The sequence below is a fragment of the Manacus candei genome, unplaced genomic scaffold (genome assembly GCF_025592945.1).
Source record: "Manacus candei isolate 608988 ecotype Guabito, Panama unplaced genomic scaffold, ASM2559294v1 h1tg000061l, whole genome shotgun sequence".
In the NCBI taxonomy this organism is placed as follows: domain Eukaryota; kingdom Metazoa; phylum Chordata; class Aves; order Passeriformes; family Pipridae; genus Manacus; species Manacus candei.
In genome coordinates, this window is record NW_026138109.1 from 7391047 (window position 1) to 7403810 (window position 12764).

General features: G+C 58.9%; 2 protein-coding genes across 3 annotated transcripts; one reads left to right on the forward strand and one right to left on the reverse strand.

The window, feature by feature from the left end:
- Positions 1–1787: 1787 nt before the first annotated feature.
- On the reverse strand, positions 1788–5815 carry GALT (galactose-1-phosphate uridylyltransferase). The gene is made up of 12 exons (XM_051804636.1): positions 5590–5815; positions 5125–5294; positions 4973–5048; positions 4793–4841; positions 4433–4562; positions 4117–4173; positions 3703–3825; positions 3437–3569; positions 2913–2996; positions 2667–2821; positions 2478–2568; positions 1788–1973 (listed from the first exon to the last, which is right to left on the reverse strand). Exons 1-11 carry the CDS (start codon positions 5813–5815, stop codon positions 2506–2508), a joined length of 1266 nt encoding a protein of 421 aa, XP_051660596.1. The 3' UTR covers positions 1788–1973; positions 2478–2505.
- Positions 5768–9313, forward strand: SIGMAR1 (sigma non-opioid intracellular receptor 1). 2 transcript variants are annotated; one of them, XM_051804648.1, is made up of 4 exons: positions 5768–5964; positions 6771–6971; positions 7481–7573; positions 7862–9313. In XM_051804648.1, the coding sequence occupies exons 1-4, from the start codon at positions 5814–5816 to the stop codon at positions 8086–8088; spliced, it is 672 nt and encodes a 223-aa protein (XP_051660608.1). In that variant the 5' UTR covers positions 5768–5813; the 3' UTR covers positions 8089–9313. The 2 variants fall into 2 exon arrangements, with proteins under 2 accessions (XP_051660608.1, XP_051660609.1); XM_051804649.1 differs by lacking the exon at positions 5768–5964 and having other exon boundaries at positions 6873–6924.
- Positions 9314–12764: the final 3451 nt, after the last annotated feature.

The window sequence follows — 12764 nt, forward strand, 5'->3', positions numbered from 1 at the left end:
GGTTTCCACCCTGAGTTTTTCAGATTTGACAGGGGGTGTTTAATTTTTATTTAAAAAATATAAAATCAATTCTCAGGCCATCTCAGACACTTTTTTAGCAGCAGCTGAACTACAGGAGCCACTACCGGCAGCAGAGGGCATCCCGAAACCGGCACTCCTCAGCACGCACTGCCTCCCCAGCCTCCGCCCTAAATCACAACACAACAAACGGGCTGTTCATTAGCTGCTGTTTAATTAAGCAATATGGATCCTGCCTCGATATTTACAATCGCACTTGCTCTGATTTACTGGAGAGAGCCTCGTTTCTAAAGACGGCGACTGTAAAGTTTAATACCGCTTGACTTAACTGCGAGTTTCATTTACGGCCCCGGGCCGAGGCGCGGCAGCCCGGCCTGGGAGCCGGCGGGCTATTAAATCAGAGCTAACTGCGCGTGCAGGGAGATGACGAGCTTCGTTACAACCGGTTCAGCGGCTAATTACCCCAATCTGGATTGCCACATTTAAACCAATTTGTTGCCGCTTTCCCGGGACCCTGGAGACACGCGTGGTAATTCAGAGGTTGGCATGCAGGCACTGGTTGCAATGATAAGGGACGAGGGGCTGCGATCGGGCGGGTCGCAGAGCCCAGACGGACACTGCTCGTCCCAGGAGAGAAGAAATCACTCTGCAAGAGGCCAGATTCAGAGCCGGGCAACCCCTATACCGTGCGCAGGGGCGTTGTGTACAATGATGGCTCCAGCTCCTCCCCAAAACCCTGGGGCACCTGGGGAGCCATGAGGTCAGTTTGGGATGCTTTGTGGATTCAGGGATGGGGAAATCCAGGCAGAAGGACAGGACCAGCACGTAGCAGAGCATCCAGCCTCCCAGCCAGTGGCTTTCAGTGCCTTTCTGCCTCCCCCAGCCCCATGGATAGGGATGCACAGGTGGGACAGAGGGAACACAGCCCTCCTCACAAACTCTTGTGTTGTAGGTAGGAGGAGAGCGTTTCTCTCCTTGCAATGTACCTCCAGCTCTCAGGAGCTCACTTACAGACTTGACAATGGTAGGGGTCTCATTAGAGAGTTGTGAGAACGGTTCTTTAGTGACAAATAAAAACTATTTGTGCAAAGACATGATAGTACACAGCACAGCATCCTCCCCCACGTCAGCTGTGGTGGTATCACTGTCCACAACCTACCCCTGCGCAGCCCCGGGGCTTTCCTGGAGGGAAGGGCTGCAAGGGAGGAGAGCAAAAACAGGTGATTACAGCATCCCTCAGCTCAGCTCAGGGACCAGGATGCTGCTATCCCACACCACGTGCAGCCACAGGGAAGGATAAAAGGGGCAGCAACAGCACCACGAAGACAGCTGACCCACCAGTGCCTGGATGCATCTCGGCAGCCCCAGCAATCACAGCAGGCACCATGAGGGCTGCAAGCCAGCAGTCCCAGGCAGAGGATGAAGAGGAACAGCTCCAGGGCTGACCATTCCAGCCAGCAGCTTCCATGCAGTGAGTTAGCCAGGACTCAGTCCTCTCCCAGGAGCTCGCTAAGCCTTGGTCTACATCCATTCCTCTCTGCTTCCCACTCCTCCCCAAGCCTGCAGCACTCAGAGACAGACTCAGAGCTCCCCCCATGGAGGAAGAGGAGGCAGCACAGAGGCAGGACCAGGAATAAGAGGCATGGGGGTGCCAGTACATCTCCTGCAGCCACCAGCGTCACCCACCCCCCCAACAGTTGGGGGTCCCCACGAGAGACCCTAAACCTCCCACCCAGGGCTGAGAGCCACGACGGCACAAGCAGAGGGGCTTTTGTTTCCAGATTTTATTGTCCGGGGTCGGGGGAGGGTATGTCCCTCCACAGGGAAGGAAGAACTCCCAATCTCACCAGTGAGACTGGACCGGTAAGGAATGTAAGCCCTTTGGTGGTGGTAGGAGCATGCTGCGGAGGCACAGACAGAGCCAGGATAGTGAAGGAGACAAGGAACAGCACCACCTATGTGAGGATGCCACAGGATTAGGCCTGGAGTACCTGAACAGGTAAAACCAGTCCCAAAACCCAGACCAGCTGTGACAAGGCTCAGGAGAATCTGGGAGCTGAGAGGGGTCACAAGGCCTCACAAGATCACAAGGAGTTCCCAGGCCTCAGCTCTCAGCACTGCCAGTTGGCTCCTGGCCTTACCAAGCACATAGAATCACAGTCCTCTACCATTAACACAGCACTACCAAGGCCACTACTAAACCACATCCTCAAGTGCCACATCTACATGTTTTTGAACACTTCCAGGGATGGTGATTCCATCACTTTCCTGGGCAGCCTGTTTCAGTGCCTGACCAACCTTTCAGCAAATTTTCCCCAGCATCCAATCTAAACTTCACCCGGCACAACTTGAGGCTGTTTCCTCTTGTCCTATCACTTGTTACCTGGGAGAAACCTCCTCACCTGGCTACGACCTCCATTCTAGCTGTAGAATGGGGTAAGGTTTCCCCTCACACTCACATATGAGGACCGGCTCCGCTGTTCCCCATCACATCTCCTTGTCCCCTTCTTTGTAGTGCACCTCAGGGAGGCTCCTCAGGCGCTCAGCTGCCTGCAGGGCACAGCACAAAGGGCAGCCAGTGGCTGGTCCCAGAAACAGCCCTAGCACAGGACTCCCTGGTTCCCCCAATCCCTGTGAGCTGCACACACCTGCTCAGGGGTGAGGTCCCTCTGTGCCTGCGCCAGCATCTCATATCCCACCATGAACTTGCGGACAGTGGCAGAGCGCAGCAGTGGGGGATAGTAGTGGGCGTGGAGCTGCCAGTGCCTGCAGTCCTCCTCCAGGTGGGGGCCTGTGGGGGCTCCTGCCGCAGGTGTAGGTGCTGCGTGAGCCGTGGGAAGGGGACGGGGATGAGAGTGAGGGGATTGTGAGGGTCCCCCAGCCACGCCACTCACCGTGCCAGCCCATCGAGTAGGGGAAGGAGACTTCAAAGAGATTGTCATACTTGATGAGCAGCCTCTTCATGATGGAGGCCAGGCCTGCAGAAGAGTGCCACCCTGAGCTGGCCAAGCCCCTCCGAGGGCAGGCATCATGCCAGGCAATGAGGCATGTAACCCTCAGCACCCCTCCCTGGGTGGACATCGGTGACAGGCAAGAGGGTTGCACTTGGTAGTTGATGCTCTCCCCATCCATGCAGACAGCACAAGCAACACCACAGGAGTTCCCTCAAAAGTAGGGAGCACCATCACCCCAAAAAGGACTCTATTCTCACCTGCAGTACTGCCTGTGCCTGGACACCAAGCTTTTATCCCAGCAAAACAGGGGTGTCAGTTCCCTCCTCAGCCAAACCCAGTGGCCTCGTACCCCAAGGGGACATGGACCCTCCAGCATCAGCACAGCTGCCACAGAGCCACCTCCTAATGAAGGTCAAAGCCCAAAGGACATGTGACAGGGGCTAACAAGGATCAGAGCCACTCACTGTCCCTCTCGCCCTCTCTGAGGTCCTGGAGGCGGCAGACGTGGCGGCGGGGCAGCAGCAGGGTCTGATAGGGCCAGGTGGCCCAGTACGGCACCACGACCAGCCAGTCCGCATTCTCCACCACCAGCCTTTCCTGCAGGACATGGTGCTTGATGGGGAATTATGCAATCCCAACGCCCCAGGGCACTCCTGGGGCCCAGCTCTTGGGGGCTGGGGCACATATCCAGCTGCCAGGGAGGGGATACGGACAACAGCCACGTCCTGACCTTTCGGCGAGCCTCCTGCTCAGCGTACTCCAGCAGCATGGGCACACCACGCTGGCTCAGGTGCTCACGCTGGGTCCGGTCCTCCAGGCGCGCCTCGTTCGGGAGGAAGCTGCTGGCCCACACCTGGGAAGCACATTGGGACACGGGGCTGAGGGACTCGCACCCGCCTTTGCAGGGGTACCCCCAGCCACGCTGCCCATCTGCGGGTCCCTGCTGCCACCAGGTGGAGAGTCCAGATTACGGCAGCCACAAGCGACAGTGCCTCCGAGAGAGGCGGTAACTGGACAGGCATGGGGTCTCCTCACTGCATGGAGGAGGGGGGGGAATTGCCGTTCACATCTTCCCCGGGGGTTTGTTGTAGGGTAGCCGACAAGGACTCACGGTTCAGCCAGGCGACAGATTGGACAGCCTCACCTGACAGTGGGGATGCGGGTTGGAGCAGCCCATCATCGCTCCCTTGTTCTCGAAGATCTGCAGAGGAAGAGGTGCAGCCAGCATGTCCCGGCCGCAGGGTCCCCACTGCGAGTTGCTGTGGTGCCCCCAGCAAGGCAGGGAAGCATCCACAGGGGAACAGAGCCTCACACCCACATGGAAAGGCTCAGCGAGGCACAACGTAGGGACAGGGGACCCACACACAACTAGGATGGTCCTAACTCCTGGTGCTGCCAGAGTACCCAGCACTGGCCCCCCACCTCCAGCCAGAAAAGAGCAGCCCCCACCAGTCCCACACCTGCACCCAGGGGTAGGAAGCACCCAGGTCGGTCGCCAGCTCTGCCCACGCATCGATGACAGTCCGGATCTCTGCCAGGGACATGAGGGGCAGCGTCAGGTCCGACCAGGGGTGGAAGCACATCACCTTGCTGTGGAGGAAACACATGTGGCTGGGACTGTGGGTATCTCCAGAGATCCTCACAGTCCTGCTGGATGCAGTGGAACAAGGGACAGCGACAAGACCTCCAGAATGACCCCAAAATAGCGCAGATGTGCACAGAACAGGCACTGCAAGAGGGGAGCAGGCTCAGTCCAGCATCACCTCGCAGGTTCTGGACAAATTGTGTCCCAGATTCCCTGGAGCCATGGAGGTACTTACCACACACCCCTGGCTGGGGCAGCTCGGAACAAGGGGTGATCACTGTCCTCTAGGGAAGAACAGAGAGTACAGAGGGAGAAGGTGCTGGGGCAGCACCCATGTCTCTCCAGGCCACCTTGCAGCCGCTCCAAGACCCAAGTCTAGGGGTCCCTGGCAGCCTATTCTACCCCCAGAAGTTACCAGGTTCTGGAGCATCAGGTTGCAGCGCAGGGAAGTCATTTGGGAAGACAAAAGTGCCCTCGTACTGGGGGTTCACCTGCCGGGGCAAGAGACGGGATCAGGATGGGAGAGGGTGTTGGGGGAGCCCGGTCCCCTGGGCCCCTTGGTGGTACCTCGCCATTGGCCCGGGTGGCCCCGGGACAGAGGGGGTTCTTGGGGTCCCAGCGGGGTACATCCTCGGGGGGCGGCTTCTCCAGCTGCCCTTGCCAGGGGCGTTTCACCCGGTGGGCCGATACCAGCACCCAGTCGTCCCGCAGAGGGTTGTAACGAGCGTGCTGGTGCTCTGCAGGCAGGGGAGAGCAGCGGGGCGTCAGAGAGGGACGCGGGGGGGCAGATCCCCCTGCAGATGGGTTACACAAACACTCACCTCCCACAAGAGGAGGGCATGCAAGAGACTTTGAACCTTCCCAGCTTCACCCCTTCCTCCCTGTCCCAGTCCGCTACCACCCGCCCGAGGCAGGGAGGGTTCCCGCAGCTCCCGCTTCCCGGGGCTGTGCTGCGCTCCACTGGGGGGTCCGGAAGGATAAAGGGAGGGAGGGAGGGAGGAAGGGGAGGGAGGAAAGCAGCCCCGTCCGTACCGCTGGCGCGGAAGCGGCTGCCCCCCTCCTTCTGCCCTGCCGGCGCTGGCTCCATGCCTGCCCGCTCCCGGAAACCCGGCGGGATCGGCCCCTTCCAGCCTCCCGCTCCGCCCCCCCGCGCCGGCGCAGCCGCCCCAGGCCGTGCGTGGCGTGGCCGCGGCGGGGGCGGTCCCGGGCCGGGTCCCGCTCCCGCTCCCGGTGCCGGGGGGGCGGCGGAGCGCGGCATGGGAGCGGCGTGGGGGCGGCGGGCGCTGCGGGCCGGGCTGGCGCTGGGAGCGCTGGCGCTGGTGCTGCAGGTGCTGCGGGGATGGCTGGCGGCCAAGCGGTACGAGTTCACCCCCGCCGAGATCGCACAGCTCGCCCGGCACCACGCGGGTAACGCGGCCGCCCCTGGGGACCGGGGAGGGTAGCGGCGGGGAGGGGAAGCGAGGAGGGACGGGGGTATGGCGATGGGGATTTGGGATGGGGGGCGGAACCGGGGACGTGGCGGGGAGCGGCGGCCTGGGATGGAGAGGGGAGCCGTGTCGAGGGCGAGGGACCGAGGCGAGTCCGGTACAGGGGGGCCGGGATCACGGGGGGAATGGGGTCAGCCAGGGGCTGAGACTGGGCAGCAGGACCAGGATAGGGAGGGGATCGGTACAGGGAACAGCCACAGGGAGAATGGGGGAAGCGGAGTGGAAAATGGGGCTGAAGCAAAGGAGAGATGGGGACCGGGACAGAGGCGTCACCCAGCCCGGTTGAGACTGGACCCGGGCCTGGGGCGGTTCTCTCGGTCCTTGGGCTGGGCCAGGTTAGGGGACCAAGCCCCACGTGAGTCAGAGGCATAAGTGGCCCCCTCGCTGGGGCTGGAGGGGAGAGCTGTCCCTGTAGGGCATAGGGTGTAGGGTCGGGACTGCATGTCACCAGGGCAGGAGCACTGTCACTTTGCTTGGGACCCCCCTATTGCCTGTCACCTGAGGTGGGCTATAGGACTGGAGCACTTGGTGCTGTTTATTCTCTATCACTATCCAGGGAGACGATAGAGATGGGTCAGCGGGCTGAAAGCTGGGGAGAAGAGACATCTTCCTTAGGCAGACCCCTCTAAGAGAGCGCTGGGACCCTGTGGCTGTGCAGGGGATTCTGGGGGTGGCCAGCAGAGCTTTTCCACTGCCGGGGACTTACAGTGACTCTGGCTGCTGCAGGGCTAGACCATGAGCTGGCTTTCTCCAAGATCATTGTGGAGCTACGAAAGAAGCACCCAGGCCACATCCTGCCAGATGAGGACCTGCAGTGGGTGTTTGTGAATGCAGGCGGGTGGATGGGCTCCATGTGCCTGCTCCATGCCTCGCTCACCGAGTACGTGCTGCTCTTCGGGACAGCTGTTGACACCGGGGGCCACTCAGGTAAGCAGGGAGACAGGTCTGGCAGGCAGGGTTGTTCTGTGAGCTCTTTCCACTCTACTTGTTTGGGTCCAGCTACCCTGGCTGTGGTGTGCCTGGCACAGGCATTGCTTCACTTCTTGTATGGGGTGGACGATGCTGGAAAATAATTTGTGGGGCCTAGCCTGCGTGGTGTCCTGCAGCACCTGTGGGTCCCTGTGCATGACATGCTGTGTGGCCAGGACTCTCCGCATCCAGCTGGCAGGCAATGGCAGACATCTCATCTCCCGGTGCTTCAGCAGGAAGCAAATGCCAAACAAGGTGGAAACGATGGGGCTTAAGGACACCAAGCAGCCCAGGCTGGCTGTTCACACAGGCAGCCTGGGTACCAGACCCTTCTGCGCTTCTTGGTGTATTGAGGCCCTGGGGCTTGGTATCTTCACCCCCGGAGAGCTGCTCCATGGTTCAGACCTGAGCTCCTGCACTGTCCCTGGCAGGGACATGCTCAGCCAGTGCTGTCCGTCCTCCCATAGGTCGGTACTGGGCAGATATTTCTGACACTGTCATCTCTGGGACATTCCGGCAGTGGAAGGAGGGGACCACCAGAAGTGAGATCTACTATCCAGGTAAGTGCAGTAGCCATAGCACCCTGTGGGTTGTGTCCATGTCCTTGGGACAAAGCCACTCACTGTCATAAAGCCCCTTGCTTCAAGCTGGCCAAAAGCTCTGGATAGGGCAGTTTATGTCCCCAGTGACACATCCCAGCACCTCAGTGGCTGGCAGTAAGAGAAAAGTGAGTAAGGCTGGGGGTGGGTTGGGATGCTCAGCCTTGCAGGTCCCAATCTCAGGTGTCTCCCCTTTGGGCATGATGTGGGGCAGCTCCTGGGAGCCGTTCTGGTTGTGTTTGTTGGCAGGAGACACCATCGTGCACCAGGCAGGAGAGGCCACATCAGTGCAGTGGAGCGCGGGCACCTGGATGGTGGAGTACGGCCGGGGCTTCATCCCCTCCACACTCGCCTTCGCCCTGGCTGACACCCTCTTCAGCACTCAGGACTTTGTCACCCTCTTCTACACCCTGCGTGTCTATGCCAAGGGCCTGCTCCTGGAAGCCAATGCCTTCTTCAGCACCTTTGGATGCTGAGCCAGTCTTGCCAGGGCACCCTGCCGAGCCCAGTTGGCTCCACTCCTCCCAGCCTTTCTCTCTTCCTCCCCAAGCCCAGGTTCTAGCAGAGGCAGCAGGAGATCCCCTGTGCCTTCCCCAAATTTCTCTGTCCTTCCCCATAGGCCAACGGGGTGCCAGGACAGAGGGATCTTGGTGGTCACAGCAATACAGACCACTAGTTCTCTTTACTACTTGCCTCTCTCTCTTTTCTATCAGAGTCATGTCCAGCTTTTCCATCCCTCGGGGCTGGAGTGGCCTTGCAGTGTACAAACACCTCTGTGTGCTCTCAGCATGCAACGGGAGAGGGGCTGGAGCTGGCTGTCCCCAGGCCCCACAAAATTTCTGCAGCTCTTGAGACATCAGGAGAAGGATGCCACCCTCAGGGCTGGGCGCACAGGGTGAGCCAGGCTAGAGCACCGACTGTAAAGGTCAGCCAGTAAGTCCCCCATCTCCCTGGCAGCCTGCCGGGACTGCGGGCAGCGCAAAGCACTGTGTCCAGCTGGCAGCATCTCCCGTGGCTCCATCCCTGCTGATGTAGGTTGGCAGCACACAGTGTCACCCTGGCACGGGGCAGGATCTGCGCTGAGACCCCCCCGCAGTGGGGGAATGTCCAGCTTCTGTGCTGGAAATCCCCCTGGTCCCCTGTGTGTCATCTGCCCCAGGGGATGGGCCAGGGCTGGAAGAGGGTCCCTTTCCCACAGTCCCCTCCCTGCAGTCCCCCCCCTAAGGGGGAAACCCACCGTCTGTCGCCTTAATGGAAACCCCATTCTGCATGGCCTCTTGGCTATGCACGTACCCAGTGTCCTCGAGTGCCCAAATGTCTGTTTTACTAGCTCAGGATGGGATCTCGCCCTTCAAAATGCTTCCTCTGGCTGTGAGATCCCATGGGGACAGCCACTCTGCTCGGCTCCCGGCATGGGATCCCGGCTGCTGACAGAGCGCTGCAGTGCCCCAGTGGAACCCAGCAGTGGACCCTGCTTGCATCCCTGTGGCCAGACCCATGTGGGCTCACTGCATGGTGGAGGACTTTCACCTCCACGCTGCTGCCAAGCACGTGTGTGTCCCTGGCCACCCAGGCCTGTAGCATGTTGCTCCTCCTCCTCTGTGGACTGTCCCTGTCTGCTGACCAGCAGCCCTGCACATGGGCTACTTCTTAATTTGCTACCTGAATAGAGATAACAGTAATAAAGTTGTTCATCCCACATGCTCAGGTGTCTGGGAGAATCTCTGGAGCATGCTAAGCCCTGCCATGGCAAAGGCCAGCCACATGCTCAGCAGTAGCCCTCCTGACAGCTGAGTGTCCCCAGGGAAGGTGGTCTCATCCCTCTTGGGGTCCTGGGAGATAGAGGGTACAGTGTTGGGCAGGATCAGCCCTGTCTCAGCTCCCAGGGATTGGCAGAAGATGGTGCTGTTACTCCTCTCTCCACTGCAGTCGCTGGGGACCAAAAGCCTGGGCTGATGCCAGGTCCCTGCTTCCATGGGGGGTCTTAGAGCCCAGGGGGCTCCATCCTTTTGGGGGACAGTGCCAATGTTGGGTTTGTGGTGGATGGACCTAGACACAGCAGGTGATGGTTCTGAGAGGTATACACACACACACACACACATACACACGTACACATGTTGGCAGACATGCTACATGCATGTATACATGGAGGCAGGCAGGATTGTTGTCTCTGTGTGTGTGTGTGTGTGTGTGTGTGTGTCTGTGTGTATTGCCAAGTCGTGCAGGTGGGTGCATGCATGTAGAATAGTTTTCAGGTGGGTGTAGGCACAACAGGTGGTGGCACATGAGTGTATATAAGTAGAACAATCGTTTGCCTGTCCACACAGTCTGGGCAGTTGCACACATGTGAGTGCTGGGACACGTGGGTAGGATGTGCACGTGTGCATGTGCCTGTGCAGGTGAGATAAGTGTGTCATGCATGTGCATGTGCACAGTGTGCAGTGCATGCACCAGCAGGTATGTACACCCTTTTGCTCACCTGTGTGCTCATAGTCAGATCGTGTGTATGCACACATGCACGTGGGCACACACAGGCTGGGTGTGCTCACACGTGTGTGTTCCCATGGGCTGCGAGGCCTCCCTGGCCCCACACTGTGGCCCTTCCCTGGGGTCTAGCTGGGCCCTGTTGGGAAACACAAGCGATCCCACACAAGCTGGTCCGCCTGGGAAGGCGCTAACTCAGCAGCTCGTATCAATACCGCTCCACTTACAGCGAAGGCCGCATAATGAAAATCCGATGGGCACGCTGGTGGGAGTAAATAAGTATGCCATTAAAATAAGAAAATCAAAGCTCTGGACAGGTCTTTTCTCTTGCCCATTGATTTCTTTTATTACGGAAATATTGCTGCTAAATAACATTAGTGTGAACAATCTCAGCAGTGTTTTCTGTAGCGCCTGTGTCAATAACTCCATCACGGGTGGGGGATCCCCCCCAGCCTGGCCGCAGGGACAGCAGCCTGGTCCATGCTAAGGGCTGCTCTGAGGGTGCCTTCCTCAGCATTCCCAGCTAGGCTGGGACATGCCAAGCAGAGAAACCATGCAGCATTGGTGTCTCAGACTCAGGAACCCTGGCTGCTTTGCTGCAGCAGGAGGGGTTTCCCCAATCCCAGCACTGAGCACAGACAGTGCCAGGCATTCAAGGTTTCCAAAAAGCATCCCTTCCCTTTGCTGCACGTGTTTGCAGCCTCTTAGTCAGGTTAAGTGTCTCCAGTGACCAAAGAGGAAAAATGGGTCCTGGACAAAGCATGTCATGAAGGCTTTTGGTACCTCTGCCCCTTCCTCCCCACACCTCCTCATCCATGCTTGGATCCATGCTGGCTTGACCCCACTCCCTACAGCTTACTATCACTTGATTCTCATGGAGAAACTGAGCCACAGGGTGGAAACTCATCCACAGTCACCCAGCTGCAGCACAGCCCCTGTGCCAGGGCCAAGGCTTGCACTTCAACTGCTCCTCTCCCCCTTGGCTGCCCAGGCACCCATCCTTCAAAATACCCACAGACAGCAGAGGCATCCCTGTAGGGGCAGAGAGTGTGACCAGGACACACAGAAGATAGGCACCCTCTGGTACCCAGAGGCCAGATAGGACCCCAGGCTACCTTAAAGGACACCAAATCCTTGTGGAGTGGCTGGAGACGGGCAAGGAGAGTAAGCCACAGACACCCGCACCCTGGGTCTGGGTCTGGCTCTGCCTCAGCCCCAGCTGAAGCAACTGTGAGTGGCATCTCCCCAGAGCCACTACCAGGACAAATGCACATCGCTGCCTTCCTAACACCTTCCCCCTGCAATTTGCTTTATCTTGCTGTCCCTCCACATGCAGTGGGTATTGATCAGCCCACAGGATCTATCTCTCGATTCCTCCTGCGGTATCTCTCTGCTCCGAGTATCTCTCACTCCACTCCACTGTCTGCTGTGCCCGTCTATACCTCCACTATCTATCTGTGCTGCCTCAACCACAGCTGTCAATAGCCCTTTGGGGAATTTCTCTCCAGCTGGGAGCATCACCGGACCCCATCAGTACAAAACACTGAGCAGGAGGGTGGAGGTGACATGGTCCTGCTTGCTGCACGGAGGAGAGCCTGAGCACAGACGTACTTCATGACACAAGTGCAGAACCCCAGAACTGCTGTTGTCACTGTGCAGGCTCTAAAGAGGAACTGAGTCGTGCTCGTCAGGCTGGTCCCTTGGTGGCCAAGTCCAAGGTGATGGGGCATGCTGCACCCCCTGGAGACCTTGGTTTTGCCACTTAGCCAGCCTAGCCACATCCCACATCCCTGGGTGCTACACTGACCCAAGCATCTCAACCCCTCTGCCTTGGAGAAGGGGAGCTTCACCAAACACCTGCATGTTGAGCCTTGGAGTAGTCCCACTACCAGTACCAAGTCTGTCTCATCCCACCCAGCCCAGCCTTCAGTGTGCAGTGGATCAGGCACAGCCCAGAGCAGAGGGTGCCAGCACCCTGGGCTGCAAGGCAGCACCACTGTGAGGGGAGGCTGGAGCCATGGAGGATGGGTGTCCGTGCAATGAGTCCTGGGGGTCATCTGGCTCAGTGGATCCCTCTGGAATAGGGCCAGGTCTCATCTTCCCAGTGGCAATTCAACAAGAATGCCAGCCACCAACAAAGTAATGATCAGAGGGGCTGACAAGCACTGGGAGGTCCCTACCTCTGCTGCAGCTGGATGGGATGGGCCAGCGCAAGCTACAGCTGTCCAGCCCTGAAATAGGACAGCCGACAGCTAATTTATCTCCTGTGCAAACATAAACAGCGTCTGGGGGCCCTGCAGGGTCGGGAGCTGCCCTGCTTTCCCAGGGAAGGGTCTGATATTTCCGGGAGAGCCTCTCTGGTGAGCGTGCTGCACTATGTTCAGTGCGGCTGGGGTGCCAGGAGCCCAAGAAGCCCTGAGAATCATCAGTGCCATGGCAAAACAAGGGGCAGTTTCTCCAGAGATGCTCACAGGGAAGCTGGAGAGCCCAGAAGTAGAAGCTTTTCCCCACAAAATGAAATAGTGAAGGGGGCAGAGGATCAGCCCAGCAACGTCAGCTCCTGCCACAGCCACGGTCAGTGGCTGTTTCCGCAAGACGCTCCAAGGAAAAGGGAGGATTTGGCTCATGCTGGCTGCCCCTGGCCACACAGGTGGCTGTGGAGGGGACA